General features: G+C 39.9%; 1 protein-coding gene, 1 long non-coding RNA gene and 1 pseudogene across 3 annotated transcripts in view; 1 reads left to right on the top strand and 2 right to left on the bottom strand.

Moving 5' to 3' along the window:
• Window positions 1–3,209: 3,209 nt before the first annotated feature.
• LOC116760351 lies at window positions 3,210–6,653 on the bottom strand. The gene is made up of 2 exons (XR_004351711.1): window positions 6,238–6,653; window positions 3,210–4,836 (listed from the first exon to the last, which is right to left on the bottom strand). It is a non-coding gene; the product is annotated as an uncharacterized LOC116760351 (long non-coding RNA).
• Window positions 5,919–21,338, top strand: part of KCNMB4 (potassium calcium-activated channel subfamily M regulatory beta subunit 4) — a 64,109-nt gene continuing 48,689 nt past the window's right edge. Inside the window, exon 1 of the mRNA XM_032645141.1 lies at window positions 5,919–6,549. Coding sequence (XP_032501032.1) covers window positions 6,214–6,549 — 336 coding nt within the window. The 5' untranslated portion in view covers window positions 5,919–6,213. The remainder of the gene's footprint in view (window positions 6,550–21,338) is intronic.
• On the bottom strand, window positions 15,616–16,475 carry LOC116760349 (annotated as a pseudogene). Its single transcript, XR_004351710.1, has one exon. The product of XR_004351710.1 is annotated as a hypoxanthine-guanine phosphoribosyltransferase-like (transcript).

Here is a 21,338-nt window from a genome sequence, read left to right as displayed (position 1 = left end):
AGACAAGATAACATGGAAAAGAAAGGTGCAGACTCTAGTTTTAGAGAATGTTTCCAACTTCAAATTATCTATTTTTCTTAGCATTTTGGGGTAAGGATATGAGCGTAGTTTTCTAAACCATATCAAAAGAGAATACTGAAGAAGTTTAAGATGAGCACAAGAAGAAAGGGCCTAAGGACATGACAGTTATCTTCCCACATCTGAAGTTTGTAAGGCAGATTATCATTTGTAAGGCAGACAATCTTTAACCTGTGTAACACCAGAGGGCAGAATAAGGATATTTACATGGATGTTATGTCAAGGCAGATTTCAATTTACAAGAAAGTAAATTGTACATCATACTTTTTTTTTTTTTTTTTTTTTGGTACGCGGGCCTCTCACTGCTGTGGCCTCTCCCGTTGCGGAGCACAGGCTCCGGACGCACAGGCTCAGTGGCCATGGCTCACGGGCCCAGCCGCTCCACAGCATGTGGGATCTTCCCGGACCGGGGCACGAACCCGTGTCCCCTGCATCGGCAGGCGGACTCTCAACCACTGCACCACCAGGGAAGCCCCATCATACATTTTTAAAAGGTCCAAAAATCAGATGAGTAGCATTAGGAGTTAATGAATTTTTCTTTCTTTTTTTAAATAAATTTACTTTTGGCTGCATTGGGTCTTCATTGCTGTGCGTGGGCTTTCTCTAGTTGTGGAGAGCAGGGTCTACTCTTCCTTGCAGTGCGCGGGCTTCTCCTTGCAATGGCTTCTTTTGTTGCGGAGCACGGGCTCTAGGTGCGTGGGCTTCAGTAGTTGTGGCATGAGGGCCCAGTAGCTGTGGCTCGTGGGCTCTCGAGCACAGGCTCAGCAGTTGTGGCGCACAGACTTGCTTGCTCCACGGCATGTGGGATCTTCCCAGACCAGGGATCGAAGCTGTGTCCCCTGCATTGGCAGGCGGATTCTTAACCACTGCACCACCAGGGAAGTCCCAGGAGTTAATGAATTTTTCATCACTGGAAGTGTCCAAGCAAAAGCAAGGAAACTGTTATTAAAAGTATTAGGTGATTCCGTGCATTAAGAGGGTAGGCTTTTCTTCTATCCTAGAACCATTTAATGACTTGTGTTAACATGTAGTTGTTCCCTGTGTTTACTTATACTTTGAATAGCTTGAATTTCTAACAAGTCTCTCTGAAACCTAAATACTACACTTAATCTCTCTCTCCTGCATAAAACAGTACTACTTATATTTGCTATGCATCTAAAAAAGAGCTATTTTCAACACAAGTGTTTCAGAGTAAAATTAAACAGGAGGATCAGATTAAATCATCAGCTCCTTGATTCTCTACCCACTGCCCACCCCCCTTCATAGTCAGGTTTCACAATATGGATGTTGATCAAGCCTAACCATACTTGAATATAAGTATATAAGCACATTTTAAATCTGCTTGTATTACCTACATTTCTTTTTTATTAAATACAGAAATTCCTTAGAGATGGCATAGTACAGTAGAAAAAGAATGGGTCTTGTAATCTGCCATAGTCAATACATGCGCAGCCTCAGAAAGTTACTTAATCTTGTTCCTCTTCATCTCAAGGTAAGATTAAATTAGAGCATTTGCTTATAGTAGGTGTTCAGTAGGCGTCGGTCCATTTCTCCAAAGACAAACACTCTCCCTTTTAGTCACTGTACTAGGAGGTGCTCTCCATATTTGGGAATTATTAAAAGACTCCTTAACAGAACTAGGTGCTGTTAGAGAGTAATACCCAAGTTTCTGAAGAACATGGGAAGAACAAAATCAACTTGGAATAAAAATCATGAAATGTTAAAACTATCTTCTAGTCCAAAACCTTTTGTATGGGGAGGAGGAAACAATCTAAGAACATCAGTTATAAACTATTTACTCAATGTCGAGACCAGAATTTCTTAGCTTCTTGCTTTCCAATTTCAAAGCTGATTTCCCTTTTACTACATATGTGTATATATACCTCCCATAGAAGTTCACTTCCATTAACATGATAGACAGGTGGCAAGAATTTAGGAAATCCAGCCAGCACTTCCAGTACAGTATTATGAATTTACGAATATGAAGTGATTATCTGTGCTTTTTGCTTTTCTTTTTCAATTGCAAAGATAAAGGCTGTATGTAAACAAATTTGAACTTTGAAAAAATATTTTTTAATAATCATTCTTTACTATTTCAAACAAAATGCAAAGTCTTTGGAAGCTCTCCTGCTTAATATGTAGCTAGGTAATATTTAAGATCCCTTCCTGCTGTAATATGATTATAAATATTTAGAAATAGGAAGTAGTGTCCTCAATAATTATATGCTCAATATAATAGGTAAAGTTTACGGATAGGAAAAAATAAATGTAATTAGAAAAGATAGTGGCCACATAGGAAATTTATTTCAAATGTAAAATTCTAATGCTAATAACAAATATTTAACATTCACAATGAAGCATGGCAAGAAAGTTAATATCAGCAAGCTGGAAACGATCTAGTACAACTGTAAGCATTTTTTAAGTTAAGACCAAATGAAAATGAAACTTAATTTTCTGTGACAATAACAAAATCTAAAGTTATATAAGATAAATGGAAAGCATAAATTTTTTCTATATATTTTTTGTTGTTGGATCACTCATGCTTTCATTCATATTTATTCTTACCTAGTTATTCTAGTTGCAAATGTCTAAAACCTATCCAGCATGTGAATTTTAATGAGAAAAGGTGATGATACAGTATTATTTTTCTCCCCTATGTATTTTAGCTATCCAAGTGCACAGTAGCAGTTTTGTTATTGAAAAACTTCACAATGTACCAATTTTTAAAACCATGTATAAACATTTTCCCAACATATTCCAAATTCCCTTCTATTCCTAGGATACCAAAGCCCTACTTATGATCATTATTTTCAGAATCTTTCAATAAAGGTATATATACATATGAAATTTTATATTGCAACTTTAACATCAGTCACAGAACTTCTTGAAGAATACTGATCATAAGAAAAAACTATAAATAACAATGGTTTTAATGTCCTTCTTTAGATAGATTTTATTTTTCTTTTAAAAAGAACTTCATCAAGGCTTGTCCATGATTCTCCTGAAAACATTGTTGCAGACAATGAAGTACATCAAATAAGTCAGTCTGGTTCTGAGTATTGCAGTTTTAATCTTAATTTTAACTGGTGGACAACTATGCAAAGAAAGGACTCGCTTTTCTTTTTTTTTTTTCCTGTGCCTCTGCCCTCCACGGGAAACAAGACGCTCAGTGACCTCAGAGCTTAGCATCTCTGACGTCCCAGGGGGTCTTACTACTATTCTAACTTAAGAGAGTCAATGGTGACCTGTTTTCAGAAACTGAGGAGCTGACATACCCAACCTTCCTTGGAAATGTGAAAAGGCAGCCCCACCTCAAATAAATGAAACTGATAACAAACCCAGTGTTCCATTAAGGATAAAACAGAAATTTGGAAAGTCTTTTGATATGTTTGACTTTCAATAAGAAACACATGAAATAATGAAAAGTTCAGAAGAGAAGCAAGCTAATTTAAAAATAGGAAATAAAAGGAGAAAAGTAAATGTTTAAAGAACAGAAGGCTAGATGGCAACAGTTTCTTCAAATACTTTTAGAATAATTATAAAGAAGGACAGTGACTAAATGCAGAACTTGAAAAAAATGGATATAAAAGCCTTTAAGAATTTAAGTTAAATTAAGACAGAATTTTCTGATGTTTGTTCTCTAGATTTACTTGGAAGACCATCTTGCTTCAGTTTTGAGGCAAAGGGTTCATTCACAGAACTCTTTGAGCTCTAGAATCATAGAAAAATGAATCATATTCATTAAATTATTTTTAGACACCCCATTCCTGTGTTTTATGAACGCTATAGGAATTAATTCTGCCTCAAGGTCAAGTTGCTCAGCATATCAGAGCTATGAGATCTTATAAGATAATAGGATCTTATTTGCTCACCACTGCCTCAGATGTTAGATTGGCTTTAGCCTTCTTGAAAAGGAAGATAATTATAACCTGCCGTAGGAAAAAGATTCACGCTGAAAATCTGTGATCTTAGGTTAAGCTGCTTCAACTATTAAACTCACTTTTCCTTTCAGGTAGTGTGTGTAACCACTAACAATTGTCTTTATGCCAACAGAAAGGGAAGAAAATAATTTAATTCCTAGGTAAAGAAGGAAAGAAATCTAGTCTCTCAAAACTTGAAAGGTATTAAAGTACAAAGTTGTCTTCTCCAAACCCTGCACCTTCTTAATTTATTCAGAAAAACACTTAGGGTCTTCCTGTAATTAAACTTGCTTTACCCCTTGCTTGGAAATACTGTTACCTGCCACATCAAGGAGTACTTCAAAGTAGCAGATCGGGACTTCAGCTGAAAAGTACTACACCAGTAAAGTAACATTTGAAATCCAAGAAAGAGAAGTCAAAAATTCCATGACTTGGTGTTTCCATATTCATCAGGAACATAACTGAATTTAATTAAGAGTATATTCATTTGGGACTTGGAAGTCAAGAAAAATATATCTTTATATATTTTGCAAAGTGAACATTCTGACTCTTCAAAATGTAGGTCGAAATAGTTCTCGAAGTTTGATATTTTGATAGAAGTGTGGTTTGGAGAAAGATCATGTTAACTTTTTTTTTTAAGGTCACGAAAAGTATAGAGGCTGAAGGTATGCGCGGGCGAGGTGGGGAGGTGGGTATGGAGGGAAGAATTAAGAGAGCAGGACGCAGCTCTAGGAACGGTACCTGTCCCAAAGTGAGTCTGAACGCCGCTATCGCCTTGCACAGCGCTCCTGGAAAGCTCATCTACAAATTCCGGGATGGGCCAAGGGTGGCAAGACTCCTAAGGAGGGAGACAGAACAGAGAAGATCCTGTTCTCGGGAGGCCGGGAGCGAGGGGACGGTCCTGATGTGGGAAAGTGGTGTCTCCTTCCAGGGCTGCAAGCCTCTGCACCTGTTTCCTCGGGTCCCTACTCAGTCAGCCCCAGCCGTAGGGCAAATTGAGTTGGGGTCGACCCGGCAGCCGGAGACCTAAGTTGCCGCGAGGTCCACCCAGGACCCAGGAAGCGACTTTCCCGGGTCTTGCCCGTCGCAGGTTCCTGCCCCCACGTGCGTTGCCTCCACTGCAAACTCCGTCTGACTCAGCCTGTTTGACTCCTCTCCTGCGCTGCCCTCCGGGCCGGGCTGGGGCCGGGGGAGCGCCGGCTGCGCCGGGGCAGTGGGCAGCGCCGGGACCCTGAGGCCCGACCGTTACAGCGCTCGCTGGCGGGGAGGGGGCGGTAGCGGGTCACGCCTCCCGCCCCGCCGCGTACGCTCCCGCCCCAAGCGTGGGAACTGGCGCCAGGGTTTCTCCGGGGGCGACCCCCAGCGCACGCCGCTCGCCCGGGGGTTTCCAACCGAGTCTTGCTGGTCCCGGCGGCCCGTTTCCCCGGGAGCGCCCGCCGCCTGGCCGCTAGCTCACTCTCCCCGCTGGCTGACCAATCCCCGTTTGGAGTTCAAAATTCCCGCCGCTTCACTTGCGCTACACCCTCTCCCTCGTTTGTTTTTTGTTTTAAACTTTCACTCCGGTTAAATTATATTGACCCTAAGCTTTTATCTCGGATGTCCCTCCAAAGGGATTTAACGAGAATCCCGAGCGCCAGCCGCCGCTATCCCCGGGGCTCGCCCGCCCCTCGCCCACGGGAAACGCCCCGGGGCGGGGCGGGAGGACTCAAGTCGGCGGCGGGTGGGGCCGGGCGGAGCTGCCTCCCTCGCGGGGGAGCCCCCGGGCTCGCCTCAGCCCTGCGGCTCCTGCCCTCGGGGCAGCTGCCCGGCGAGTCCGTGGAGCAGCGGCAGGCGGGCGATGGAGACTGGGAGACACTGGGCGAGAGGAGGCGGGGTGGGGGAGGCGGGGAAAGCGCGGGGGCGGAGGCTGGCAGGGGGCGCTGGAGGCAGGAGCCGCCCGAGCGCTCCGAGCGCCCGAGGGTGCAGGAGGCTCTGAAACCGCGGCAGCGCCGCGAGCCTCCGGGGCCCGGGCGGCGGCTGGGCTGGGAGGTTGGGGGGGCGCTGCCGCCGCCGGGGGCGTCGCCGGCCTCAGCCCCTTTGTTCTCGCGCGCTCCCCCTGGCCGCCCACTCCCCTGCTGTCGCGCGGCGGCGGCTCCTCCCGCCCGAGGCAGTCGGGCTCTGCGCCGGGGGCGGGAGGGGGCGGGGGGAGCGTGCCTGCCGCCGGGAGTGGGGGGCGATGGCGAAGCTCCGGGTGGCTTACGAGTACACGGAAGCCGAGGACAAGAGCATCCGGCTCGGCTTGTTTCTCATCATCTCCGGCGTCGTGTCGCTCTTTATCTTCGGTTTCTGCTGGCTCAGTCCCGCGCTGCAGGATCTGCAAGCCACGGCGGCCAACTGCACGGTGCTGTCGGTGCAGCAGATCGGCGAGGTGTTCGAGTGCACCTTCACCTGTGGCGCCGATTGCAGGGGCACCTCGCAGTACCCCTGCGTCCAGGTCTACGTGAACAACTCCGAGTCCAACTCCAGGGCGCTACTGCACAGCGACGAGCACCAGCTCCTGACCAACCCCAAGGTAAGGACGCCCCATGAGGGATGCCTCGCTCCTGCGGAGATTTTGAGATTTGGGGGGAGCATCAGTGTTAGACCCTTCGCGGGGTGGCTCGGAGTATGCTCGCGTTACCAGGAGGCGACGAGGCTTCGCAGGCTATACTCAAACCAGGAGTAAATACATCGGGGAGCCCCGGGCCCCCCGGTCCTTCAGGCGGGTTTGTGCACGGCGACCCGTGCGTGGTGCCCGGAGGCTTTCTTTACACACCTGTCTTGCCTGGTCCCAGATTTTGAGGCCTTGGCCCAGCTTAGGTTAGGGCCCTAGAGGGTTGACTTTGGAGAAATTCAAGGAGCCGAAAGTTAACTTTTCCTCCGGTTAAAGCCAGTGCGTAGCGGGGATACACCTACTCCGGCGCATGGTCAAGGTCCGAGCTCCCACTGGCCGCGTCCAGAACTCGTCTTGGGAGGTGCAGGGAGTCTTTTAGCCCCTTGAAAGGTGTTAGAGGTTTCCTTGCCTTTTAACTCTTGACAGACGTTTTTAACTTGTGGTCCAAAGATGAACTTTCGTGGGTCGACAAACGACGTGGAATCAAACGCGAAATTCTGCGTAGATCCATTTTGGGCGGGTACGGCGGACTCCTAGTTTTCATGAAATAGATTGTCAGAAGGGTCTAGAGGCAGCCTAGTGACTCCTAGGCTCTGTGTGTCTAGAAACAATTGGGAGCCACCTGGGAAACGGCAAAACTTTCTGAAAATAGAAAACCGTCCGTGAAATGTACCGAATATTCCTTCCTTTGCAACTTTTTTAGTTCTCACAAGCAAAAACGAAAAAACCTGGTTAAGACTCGAGGGATGGAGAGCAGAGAGAGGGACGCTCAGAAAACTGTTCCCAGTGGAGAAAAAAACTTATAAAAAGCAGTGTCCTCAGTCTGTGAACTAATTGAGCTTTGTAGTGCACCTGATTTTGCAAGAAGGCTTTTCTTTCGTTTTTTCTTTCTTCTCTTGGCCTTTTTTGCTCTTCTTGTTGCTTAACTATCAAAGTAAAGATGTGTATCTTCTTTAAAGTTACTGGCATTTTCCCTCTTTGTGAGAGCAGTGCTTGAAGATCAAGCAAGAAAGCTGTCCAAAGGGAATGAGTCTTGTGTACACAGGAACAACTTTAAGTGTGACAGGATATAATTATATCAATCCAAAAAAAGAATTCTATCTCAATAGTTTACAAGTATTTAAAATAAGCTTATCATTTCTCTACAGTAAACCTCTTGTTCTTGTCTCCTAAACAGTAAAATCTTGAATTGGGGAAATTTTAAAAAGGGAATTCCTTTAAAGAAAAGTATATGACTTCTCTTAAAAAAGATGCTCTTGCTGACAAAGGAAGAGGACCTTAAAAATGAAGATAATATATAAGCAGTAAATATAGAAGTACAGAATTTAGATAGAGTATAATGTTCAAAGTCTTGAAGAAGCAATAATGTTTCAAAGACAAATGTTGTAAATTAATCTGCTCAACGCTCAGGAATTTCAAAACAAATTGCAGGGTTTTAGAAACATCACTTTTTTCAGGATTAAATCATTAATATAAAAGAAAGGTGTCAAAAAGAAATAGTGATTTAGAAATTATATGGTAGTTCATCATTTAAAAGGTGTTGTTATAATTGGTGAAACATTGCTAATTAGTTGAAGATTGTGGTTCAGGCACTAATAAATTACATACACGTTTTTCAGTCAGTGGCTAATATCTAATCAAGACATTGAGAAGGTAGAATTTACTACATAAAGGGTGTTTCACAATTTCCAGGTAATTTTGAAGGATCTGACAAAAAAAATAAATTGGGATTTAGGACATAGATTTTTAAATCACTTGGAAGGAGTGGTAATGCTTTATATGTAATCCTAGGATTTGATATTTCTCTCTTTTTGTTGCAAATAATCAGTTTTCTTCCAGTGCCAGTTTGGATCCTGGCAACAATCGTTTTGAAAAAGTATCTGAACAAAATAAGATTTTATAAAGTAAAGTATACAAGAAATGACAGAACTGCAGAAAGATATGTTAATGTTACAGAAAATGATGAGCAACATTCAATTTAGTCAAGGTTTCCTCGGCCAAAGCAGTATATATGTCTTTATCCAAATTATGATTGCATCGTACCATTTATAGAGCATAAGTATGTTCTTTTGCAGTCACTTTTTGACTTTTGAGCAATGAAGTGCTCAATTTGGAAATTCTCATAAGCAATTAGTGATGGAAAAATTCAGCTCAACCAAAATATTGTGCCAGAGTCCAGTATGTAAGCAGAATGTTTCCACAGTGCCTTTGCAATTAGGCAATACCCACAGCCGGTTGCTGTTGCATCTACCCAGACCTTACCTTTTTATTGAAGGCCTGGGTGCCCCACCCATTCTCTTTGTAGAACGTCTAGATTCCCTACAGTGTCATGGATCCTAATCACCTTCAACTTTCTCTTCTTCATGGCCCACTACCACAAGAAGCCATTTGGGAAATCTCTTTTTACAAAAAGAGAACAAGGACTTTCTCCCTTCCCTTGAGTTCGCTGCATTAGATACAGTGAAAAGCAGGGAAGGGGAAAGAATATTGCACATATCTAACATCTTCAGCCATAGACTACTAAAGAAGACAGTGTGAATAAATTTGACCTTTGACTAATAATTTCTTTAAAATATCTTTAAGTCCTATTCAACTTCTGTTTTGAGTCATATCCTTGTTTCTGAAGCAATCACTGTATTCAGCCATGTAATATAGTACTCAAGTCAGTTATCCTAATTATCCAGTCAAGTCCTAATTATCCACAGGGCAAGGATCTGCTCTTTGAATTGACCGTAGCAAAATCTAAATTTGGGGTCAGCTTCCTCTGACTACTGTTCTCATCACTGCCTTATCTCTTTGTGACTAGCAGGTGTGTGTGCTAAGAGGTTTGGTTCTCATCCATGGCCATACATTAGAATCACTGGGGGAACTTTAAAAAGACATTCTGGGGTGGGGGGGCATCCCTGGTGGCACAGTGGTTGAGAGTCCGCCTGCCGATGCAGGGGACATGGGTTCGTGCCCTGGTCCGGGAAGATCCCACATGCCGCGGAGCAGCTAGGCCCGTGAGCCATGGCCGCTGAGCCTGCGCGTCCGGAGCCTGTGCTCCGCAACGGGAGAGGCCACAACAGTGAGAGGCCCGAGTACCGCAAAATTAAATAAATAAATTCTGGGGAGTTCCCTGGCAGTCCAGTGGTTAGGACTCCATGCTTTCACTGCCGAGGCCCTGGTTCAATCCCTGGTCAGGGAACTAAGATTCCGCAAGTTGCGTGGCACGGCCAAAAAAACAAAAAAAAAGATAAAAAGAAATTTTGATGCCTGGGTCCAGCCTTCACAGATTCAGACTTGGTCTTGGGTGGGTCCTGGGCATTGATGTTTTTAAAAAAGTTCTACAAGTAATTCTAGTCTGTAGACAGAGTAAAAATAAACACTGGCTTAGAAAATGTCCTCATCTGTTGTGCAAGAAAAGTAAAATAAGAACTGAAAGGGTTCATTGTGATTAACATTTGTGTGTTTGGGTTAAACGATGTTACTGATGCTACTGAATATAGGGAGTTGGTTTGAAAGGGGGGACTCAAATTCTGAAGGAAAAGAAGAGAATCATTTAAAATTAGTTTAATGTAAATGAAACGAACTTATGCAGTTCCAAACATTTAAAATTGGTTTAATGTAAATGAAATGAGCTTGTGCAGTTCCAAACATTTGCTTTTGCCTCGTTGATTACATTGGATTGCAAAGAAAAGATGAATTTTTAAAACCAGCCTCTTGTATATGGAACAAGAGAGAGCAGGTGATTAGAGGCAATATGTTTTATTTTTGAGTTTTTTTCTTTCTCTGATATGAAAAACCTAGAAAGAGAGGACAAACATCTATTTCTAAGAAACCAGTACTACTGTAAAAGTAAGAGAAACGCATTCAAGAGAATAAAAACTTAGGCAAGAACTAGAAGAGGCTTCAGGCTTTAAGTATATACCCTGAAATTGGATGTAATGAACTACAGGGAATTGTGGCTTAGTTACCTTCTTGGTATCCTACACATCCATACTAGAGTGCCTCTCCCCCCAGCACACACACACTTCCTGTGTAGATGGTGTGGTCTGCTGGGGTTAATTTATGAACTCCATCCTTGAATTAAACGTGCAATACTTTGTGCTCTAGGGAGGGCCATCACATCAAAACTAAGTAATAGAAGGCTCATCTGAATTGTGACAGCTTGTCTATAGTCTTTATTTCTCCATGAAAAAGTGGCTTACTATGGTTGTTTTTCCTCTGGTGATGATATGAAGTAATACTGGGGATGTACATAAAATTTAATTCCATAAATACTTCTTCAGCATCTATTATGATCAGAGAACTGGGCAAAAAACAGGAGGACATACAAAGATGAGTGCATTCATTTAATAAATATTTATTAAGTGCCACTTTGTGCTGTGTGTGTGTGTTTCCAGGTTCTAGGACTGGAATAGAGATCAGGCTGGAACCCAGGGCACAAAGATCAGAGCCCTGGGGGTAAGACAGGAGAGTAAATTGGGGCCAATAATGCAAAAGTCCTTGACAGATAGGATGGGTTTGGTGGACATTGAGAAGCCATGGTAGGAAGAGTAATGCCCCCTACCAAGGATGTCCACACCCTAATCCCCAGAACCTGTGAATATCTTATGTTACACAGCAGAGGGGAATTAAGTTTGCAGATGAGTGAAGTTTGCTAATCAGCTGACCTTAAGATAGGGAGATATCCTGGTGGGCCAAGTATAATCACAAGGGTCCTTAAATGTGGAGGAGGAGGTCAGAGGGATGCAATTTGAAGAAGGCTCAACTGACTGTTGCCAGCTTTGAATACAGAAGGAGGACACAAGCCAAAGAATGCAGGCAGTCCCCTTTTCCAAGGGAGTGGGAAAAGGCAAGAAAATGGATTCTTTCTTAGAGCCTTCAGAAAGGAATATAGCCCAGCTGGTGTCTTGATATTAGTTCAGTGAGACCCATTTTGGAATTCTGACCTTCAGAATTGTAAGATAGTACATTTGTGTTGTTTTGAGCCACTAAATTTATGCTATAACAGCAATAGGAAACTAATACAGAAGTCAAGGAAGGCTTTTGAGTAGGTGACTAATATGATAAGATATTTGAAAACTTGGTCAGATAATATCCACTTATATTATGGCTCTTTAGAAACAATCTAATCTGTAGGCTGCTAGGAGTTTCCTGTCTGAGATTACTTATCATAATCCTTCCCTGACATCCATTTGTGGATGCTTTTATGAAGTTCCCAATTATTTGTAAGAACTCCCAAAATTATGTATCTCAAACTCTAATCAGAAACTTTTTACTTTTATAAGAGAGATTTGTGATGTTACAATATATTTCAGTTAAAGTTTGGAGGAAAAATGCATATATTTTATCACAAACTTGCCTCAGAATTATAAAGATTTTTACAAGTTGTCAATTTTGTTTATCAAAAATGTTTTTGCTACTCATTTATGAATGAAGATGTCAAGTTTTATTTACCTTGGGTTTAAATTTTTTTTCCCCGTCTTTAGCAGAATTTCATATTGAGTTCCTAGATAAACAGTACATTTCTATTACAATTATCATAAATATTCGCAGTAAAATACTGAACAGAATGGTTTTTACTATTACATATGTTTCTTACTATTCCTCATGCTGTGCCTTTAGTATTCTCTAGGTCGCATAAATCAATGTGTAAAAATTTGTACTTTTGAGTTTTAGTAATACCCTCTTTTCTTTTAAAATAAACACTTATAAAATTGAAAACTGGAATTCCCTGGTGGTCCAGTGGTTAGGACTCGGTGCTTCCACTGCAGGAGGCACAGGTTCAGTCCCTGGTCAGGGAACTAAGATCCCACAAGCCATGTGGCATGGCCAAAAGAAAAGGTGGAGGGAACTACTGCTTAGTGAGAGTAAGATCTATTCTGATTATAATTACCTCTGTTTCCTCTGTTACAAGGAGAAAAATGGCAAAAGAAAATCATCTTTATCTCTCTAACACCAGCTTCTATTCTGGAATCTTTTGTTTCTATCAATAGTATCATTATTCTCTGGTATTAATACATTATCAATTTTCACTGCCACTATCCTGGTCAAAGATATTATCATTTGCTTTGATTATTACAGTATCTCTTTACTAATCTCCTTATATCTAGTCAATTTCTTCCTCCAAACCAATGGTTCTCAAAGTGTGAGCAGTGGATGAGAAGCATCAGCATCATCTGTGAACTTGTTAGAAATGCACATTCTCAAGTCCCATCCTAGACCCATTGAATCAGAAATTTCACCCTAATTTCTGATTTAGTGGTTCTGTGTTGAATTCAAGAATTTATACAGTAAAAAAAGTATATAACTACCAAGCTAATAAGTGGGGAAAATGAAATAATATAAAGCAAGCCATTTTTTTAAAAATGCAGTAAAAGAAAGTAAAAAGAATGCAGACAGGTAGAATAAAATTTTTAAAAAAGGTAGTAGATTTAAACCCAAATTTATAATTATATTAAATATAAATGGACTAACTCTTACAATTAAAAGGTAGAGATCATAGACTGGAAAACATACAAACATCAACCCCCCAAAAAAATGAAGAAAGAAAAGCTGGAGTACTTGTATTATATGAAATACAGTAGACTTTGAAGCAAAAAAATGTTACTAGAGATAAAAAGGGACATTTCATAATTATAAAAGTTAATTCAACAAAATATAACAATTGTATATTGGGAAGTACCAAAAAATATAACCTTGAAATACATAAAAACAAAAAAATTAAAGCAGAACTATGTAGAAATATCTCAAGGGGGAAATATACAAGTCTATCATGACGAGAGATTTTTAACACACCTCTGTTTGTAACTGATAAACAATCAGACAAAAGCAATATCAATACACATCCAGCAGATTTGAATAACATGTTTAACAACTGACCCAACTGACATATATAAAATAGTATATCCAGTAGCAGCAGAGTGCATATCGTTTCAAGTGCCCGCATAACATTTCCCCAAACTGATCACATTCTGGGCCATAAAGAAAGCCTTCACAAATTTCATAGCAGTGAAATAATAAAGATTATATCCTCAGTGAAATTAAGCTAGAAATGATTAGATTTTAGTGAGAGACATAGAAGATGTGGGAAATTCATTAGAGAAAGAGTGACCTTATGAATAAATGGTGCTTAAGCAATTAGCTCTATGTAAAAAAGAAATAAAATGTGATACATGGGGCTTCCCTGGTGGCGCAGTGGTTGAGAGTCCGCCTGCCGATGCAGGGGACGTGAGTTCGTGCCCCGGTCCGGGAGGATCCCACATGCTGCGGAGCAGCTGGGCCCGTGAGCCATGGCTGCTGAGCCTGTGCGTCCAGAGCCTGTGCTCCACAACAGGAGAGGCCACAACAGTGAGAGGCCCGCGTACTGCAAAAAAAAAAAAAAAAAAAAAAAAAAAGTGATACATACTTCACACCCATAACAACAAATTCCAAGTGGAATAAAACCTAAATGTGAAAAGAAAACTATAAAACTTCCAGCAGTTGGAATAGGAAAATATCTTTATGACATATGCCTAAGAAATATTTTCTCAAATAAGGCTTAAAGAACAAATCATAAAAGGAAAAGATTGATACATTTGAACATGTTAAAACGATAATTTCCATATGACTAAAATTATTGTAAACAAAGTAAAAATGTAAGCCACAGACTAGTAGAAGATAATGGTAAAACAAGTAATCAGCAAAGGACTATCCAGCATTTATGAAAATGTCTACAAATCATTAAGAAAATGACATATGATATAATGGGAAACTCAGTGAAGGTTATGTACAGTCAATTCATGAAAAAACTCAAATGGTCAATAAATGTGAAACAATGCTGTATTCCAATAATCTCAGGGAAATTCAAATGACAACAATAATGGAATACCATTTCACACCCATCAGATTGGCAAAACTTAATGTTTCATAAGACCAGGTGTTGGTGAGGTTTTGAGAAAATGTTAAATCCTACTGATTGCTGGAAAATTGGTTCAACCACTCAGAAAAATAAACATACTAATAGTATGTGTAACTGAAGTTGTGCATACCTGACAACCACTGTGACAATCAAGTGAAGTGACAACAATTTCACTTCAAGGAGCTTACCCTAATAAAAATATAACATGTATTCAAGGAAGTATATATGAGGATTTTCATTGCAGAGCTGTTTGTAGTAGTGAAAAAGTAGAAACAATCTAATTGAATTTATTCGGATATTGGATGGGGTACTTTATTTATTTTTCTTTTAAAGAGACAGCCTTTATTTTAAGGATTTTTACATTGAAGACTTCAAAAAGTGGTAGGTTTTTAGAACTTATTGACCTGTATTTAAAAGGAACTGTTGACAGAGTTTTACCAGAAATAAAGTGGGAAAATACAGTTAATACTACTGAAACCTACTAAAATAATTCCAGGACATATGGTTTATCTGACATAATGATACCTCTAAATATTGCCACTGATATGAAACTGACTGCTTCTTACTTTTCTAAACACACAGTGGTATAATTAACAATATTCAATCACTTCTGTTCTTTCCTGAATATATAAAAATTAAAATACCAATTAAAAAACTATTCTTCTTGGACTTCCCTGGTGGCGCAGTGGTTGAGAGTCCGCCTGCCGATGCAGGGGACGCGGGTTCGTGCCTCGGTCCGGGAGGATCCCACGTGCCGCGGAGCGGCTGGGCCCGTGGGCCATGGCCGCTGAGCCTGCGCGTCCAGAGCCTGTGCTCCGCAACGGGAGAGGCCGTGGCGGTGAGAGGCCCGCGTACCGCAAAAAAAAAACAACAAAAAACAAAAACTATTCTTCTCTTTAAATGTTTCTTACAGATACAATTTCAATATTTTCATTCAATAGTGGTGTAGTTTAAGAGATTTTTCATTCACAAGTCAAACAATCCACCCAAAGGGAACTGATAGTCTGTAGGTTCATAGTGCAAATAAAGAGTTTGGGAATGAAGCAACTGACTTTTCTAAAGTACAAAACAGATAAAATTCTTAGAAGATACATTCAATAAGCTCTACTAAGCAACTGGCCACAGAACTAGAACATTTGATAATTTTCCTGGTGAATTCAATGGGATTCCAGATGTTTCCAAACTCAACTTGAACTCTCATCTTCAGCTTTGTATTTTGCTTTTCCAGTTTCGCTAATGACACAAACATGATTCAAATCCCTGAAGTATTCATTATAGTCAAGGGCATATCCTACAGCAAACTTGTCTGGAATTTCAAGTCTACCAAAGTCTGGTCTATATCCAACACTTCGAGGGATCCTTTTCACCAGCAAGCTTGCAACCTTGACCATCTTTGGATTATGCTGCTTGACCAAGGAAAGCAAGGTTTGCATTGTTTAGTGTCAATTGTATCTTCAACAATCAAGACATTCTTTCCAGTTAAGGTTGAGAGATCATCTCCACCAATTACTTTTATGTCACCTGTTGACAGGTGACATAAAGATAAAATCTACATTTTATCTACATAAATTTTATCTACATAAATCTTTATCTATATAAAGATAAAATCTACAGTCATAGGTATAGATCTATCACTATTTCTGTTTCAGTGCTTTGATGTAATCCAGCAGATCAGCAAAGAATTTATAGCCCCCCCTTGAGCACACAGAGGGCCACGATGTGATAGCCTTCCATCTCCTTCATCACATCTTGAGCCAGCCGTTCGGTCCTGTCCATAATTAGTCCATGAGGAATAAACACCTTTTCCAAATCCTCAGCATAATGATTAGGTCTACAACATAAATCTAGGTCATAACCTGGTGCATCATCACTAATCACAACGCTGGGGCTGCGAGTCACCATAACGGAGCTGGCTGGCGCGGGCTGATGGCAGTCTGCTATTTTTTTAAATTAATTTTTATTGGAGTATAGTTGATTTACAATGTTGTGTTAGTTTCTGCTGTACAGCAAAGTGTGGGCTACTTTAATAGGAACCTCATAACAGTAACCTAAACAAAGGAACTACTAGGATTTTTTCTTTTGTAAATGTATGAGCTTGTAAGCAGTCTGTCAGGCTGTGCCGTTCTGATCTGGAAGGTCATTCAAACACCCAGTTTCTTACTGTCTTGTTGCTCTAACCGTCCCTTAACATGGTTTTCCTAACTTCATCACGTCTGCCTTTTAGGCAGTGAGCAGAGTGAAAGAGAAAAATAAAAGGCAGGCAGCTTCCTTTAAAATATATATTTCAAATATTGTAATATTTGCCCTTTTAACGTGTACAGGTTTTTGGTATATTCACAGAGTTGTGCAACCATCATGGCTAATTCCAGAATATTTCCATTCCTCCCAAAAGGAATCCCAATTCCTCCAGCTTGGTCATGGTATATAATCCTTTTTATATGTTCCAAGATTTAGTTTAACAGCATTTTGTTGAAGATTTTTGCATCTATATTCATAAGGTATATTGTTGTGTAGTTTTCTTGTGATATCTTTGTCTGCTTTTGGTATCATAATAACAGAATGAGCTGGGATGTATTACCTCTTCTTCTTTTTTTGGCAGAAGGGTTTATGATTTTGCACCATGGTCAAGTGGGATTTATTTTAGGAATGCAAGGTTGGTTAAACATAATAAAATCAATGTAATACAACATATTAATAGAATAAATGACAAGAATCACATGCATGTATATGCAGGAAAAATGTTTGACAAAATCCTTCCTTGACTTAAAAAATCAACAAACTAGGGATAGAAGGGAACTTTGTCAACCTGATAAAGGGAAACTATGAAAAACCCACAACCAATATCATACTTAATGATGAGAGACTGAAAGTTTTCCCCTAAGATCAGGAACAAGACAAGGATGTCCACTCCTGCCACTCACGTTCGATATTGTACTATACGTTTTAGTCAGGACAATTAGGCAAGAAAAAGAAACAAAAGACAGCCAGATTGGAAAGGAAGAAATAAAAGTATCTCTATTCACAAATCACATGATCTTGTGTATAGAAACTCCTGGAGAATCCCCTAAAAAAAAAAAAAAAGCTATTGGACCTAGTAAATTCAGCAAGATTGCAGGATACAAAGTCAATATACAAAAATCAATTATATTTTTGTACGCTAGCAATGAACAATCCAAAAGTAAAATTAAGAACACAATTCTGTTTACAGTAGCATCAAAATAATCATATACTTAGGAATACATTTGACAAATTTAACAAAAGAATGTAAGACTTGTACCCTTACTACAAAACACTACTGAAAGAAGTTAAAGAAAAACTAATTAAAGATAACCTTTGTTCATAGATTGGAAGACTGAATATTGTAATATGATGGCAACAGTTCCCAAATTGATCTATAGATTCATTACAATTCCTATAAAAAACTCAGCTGGATTTTCTTTGTCAGAAGTTGACCAGCTAATCCTGAAATTCAGATGCAAGTACAAGGGACCCAGGATAACCAAAACAATCTTGAAAAGGGAGAACAAAATTGGAAGACTCACACTTTCCAATTTTAAAACTTACTAGAAAGCTATAGTAATCAGGACTGTGTGGTACTGGCATAAGGAAGAGATTCCAAATCTATGGAATAGAGTTGAGAGTCCAGAAATAAATGTATACATTTATAAGTGATTGATTTTGACAAGGGTGTCAAGAGCATTCAACAGAAAAAAAAGGTCTTTTTAACCAGTGGTGCTGGAACAACTGTTTATACACATGCAAAGGAGTGAAGTTGGACTTCTACTTCACACCATATACAAAAATTAATTCAAATTGATGAGAGACCTAAATATAAGAGCTAAAACTATAAAGCTCTTAGAAGAGAGCATAGGTGTACATCTTTATGCCTTTGAATTAGGCACAGTTTCTTAACATGACACAAAAAGCATAAGCAATCAAAGGAAAAATAGGTAATTGGACATAATCAAAATTTTAAAATGTTTGTGCTTTGAAGAATACCATCAAGAAAGTGAAAAGACAAACACAGAATGAGAGGAAATATTTGCACATCTGATAAGGGTTGAATATCCAGGATATATAAAGAACCTTTACAACTCAATAACAATAATAACAAAAAGACAAATAACCCAATTTATAAATAGGCAAAAGTTGGGAACAGATATTTTTCCAAAGAAGGTATACAAATGGCCAACAAGCACATGAAAATATGTTCAACATCATTAGTCATTAGGGAAATGCAAATCAAAACCACAATAAGAGGGCTTCCCTGGTGGCGCAGTGGTTGAGAGTCTGCCTGCCGATGCAGGGGACACGGGTTCGTGCCCCGGTCCGGGAAGATCCCACATGCTGCCGGAGCCTGTGTTCCGCAACGGGAGAGGCCACAACAGTGAGAGGCCCGCGTACCGCAAAAAAAAAAAAAAAACAACACAATAAGATACCACTTTCAACCCACTAGAAGACTATTAAAAAATAAAAGACAATAACAAGTCTTGGTGAGGGTGTGGAGAAATTAGAATCCTCATACATTGTTGGTAAGAATGTAAAAGATTTGCAGCTGCTTTGGAAAACAGTTGACTGTTCCTCAAAAAGTTAAACAGAATTACATATGACCCAGCAACTCCATTCCTAGGTATATACCCAAAAGAAATGAAAACACATGTCCACACAAAAACTTGTACATGACTATTTGTAGTAGCATTATTTATAACAGCCAAAATGTGGAAATAAATCAAACGTTCATCAACTGACAAATGGACAAACAAAATGTGCTATATCCATGCAAGAAATTTTATTTGGCTATAAGAAGGAATGAAGTGTTGATACATGCTACAACATGATTGAAAACGTGCCAAGTGTGAGAAGTCAGCCACAGAAGATCACATATTATACAATTCCATTTACATGAAATGTCTAGAGTAGGGAAATCTATAGGATGATTGGGAATGATAGCTAAAGGGTACGTATATGGTGTGTTCTTGGGGTGATAAAAACATTCTAAAATTGATTGTGGCGGTGGTACACCTCTGTGAATCCACTTAAAAACATTGAATTATACACTTTAAAGGGGTGAATTGAATGGCATGTCAGTTATATTTCAGTAAAGCTCTTACCAAAAAATAATGTTGATGGGAGATTTACTTTGCAAATTTGGCATTTCAAATAACTTGTAAAGAGGTTAAAACTTCCCTACTATTTGGAAAAATATGTACTTTAAAATATTAATTTTCCAAATAAAATTTATTTGCAAAATACTCAAAAATTATTTAGAAAATTTTTAGTTAAAATAAAATTATAATTTTGATGGAACACATTCTGAATGTACAAAAATAAACTATGAAAGTACTAAAAATATAGATGAATATTTACATAATTTGGGCAGTGGGCAAAGCCTTTCTAAGGCTAACAAGAGCAAAAATCATAAAAGAATACACTCATTTATTTAATGACATAGTAAGAAAAAAACATATTTTTAAAAAAACATTAAAATTGAAAGAAAAATGACAAATTTGGGAGAATATTTGCACCATGGTAGAGCAATAATTCAAAACTCATTATGTGAAGCTGTCTTAGCAATAAATGATCATCTCTTCTGTATAAGACTAGGTGTGATGGTTAATTTTCTGTGTCAATTTGACTGGAGCTAAGGGATGCCCAGATAGCTGGTAAAACATTATTTCTGTAATGAGAGAAATCCCAGAAATGTTACTTTAAAATAAATGCTCTGTGGAGCACACAGGGCACGACTAGAGAATACAGCTGAGAGGATCAGTGTGTTGGAGATGAAGGTACCGACTTGAGAAAACCACAGTGTGTTGTACTTGTATACCTGCCTCACCCATACCAGTTTACGTTGCCACAGTACTGAAGGAATGGAAAGCCTCTTCTACGGTTCGTGTTCCAGGTACCACCTTAGGTTTCACTAATTGTGTTCATGGCAGAGGTGCACACATAGCAGACCTTTTGAAGCTGCCTGGTAGAGTGGGAAAGGCTGCAGTGTTGAAATCGAGGTACCTACACCTGAATCTAGGTGTGCACCTCTGGGCCAGTCACTCAACCTTTTTTCTTAAACAATCCCTCAATTTTCTTTTTCTTTTTTTAAAAAATTTATTTATTTTATTTTTGGCTGCGTTGGGTCTTCGTTGCTGCGCGCGGGCTTTCTCTAGTTGCGCCGATCAGGGGCTGCTCTTCGTTGTGGTGCGCGGGCTTCTCATCGCGGTGGCTCCTCTTGTTGTGGAGCACGGGCTCTAGGCTCACGGGCTTCAGTAGTTGTGGCACGTGGGCTCAGTAGTTGTGGCTCACGGGCTTAGTTGCTCTGAGGCATGTGGGATCTTCCTGGACCAGGGCTCGAACCCATGTCCCCTGCATTGGCAGGCAGATTCCCAACCACTGTGCCACCAGGTAAGCCCCCAATCACTCAACCTCTTGATCCTCAGTTTCTTCACAGACTGAGGATTATTGATAATACAGGTTATAGGTAATATATGGATAAATATGATCCAAGAAGGTAGAATCGATTAATACTTGTGGAATAAATAAACCTTGGCATTTGCATTTTTAAATAATTACTGAGGCATCAAGTAGGGAAAATTTCACGGGCAGGGAAAGAGTTTAGGGAATTTGTCACAAACTTTGTAATACCGAGACAACAGCTTAGTTTCTGGTATCTCAATATTTCCAACTCTCCATTCCTTAACCTGCATAGCTGTTAGGAAAATATCTACTTGTACAAATCTTCTACCGGTTGCCTAATTTTAAAATATCTGTAGAATCATTAATTCAACAGATGTTTATGGAGGACCTGCATGTGGCAGGCACACTATTC

The sequence above is a fragment of the Phocoena sinus genome, chromosome 10, assembly GCF_008692025.1.
Source record: "Phocoena sinus isolate mPhoSin1 chromosome 10, mPhoSin1.pri, whole genome shotgun sequence".
Lineage (NCBI taxonomy): Eukaryota > Metazoa > Chordata > Mammalia > Artiodactyla > Phocoenidae > Phocoena > Phocoena sinus.
Note: the sequence above shows the minus strand (reverse complement) of the source record. Positions and strands in the feature narration are given on the sequence as shown.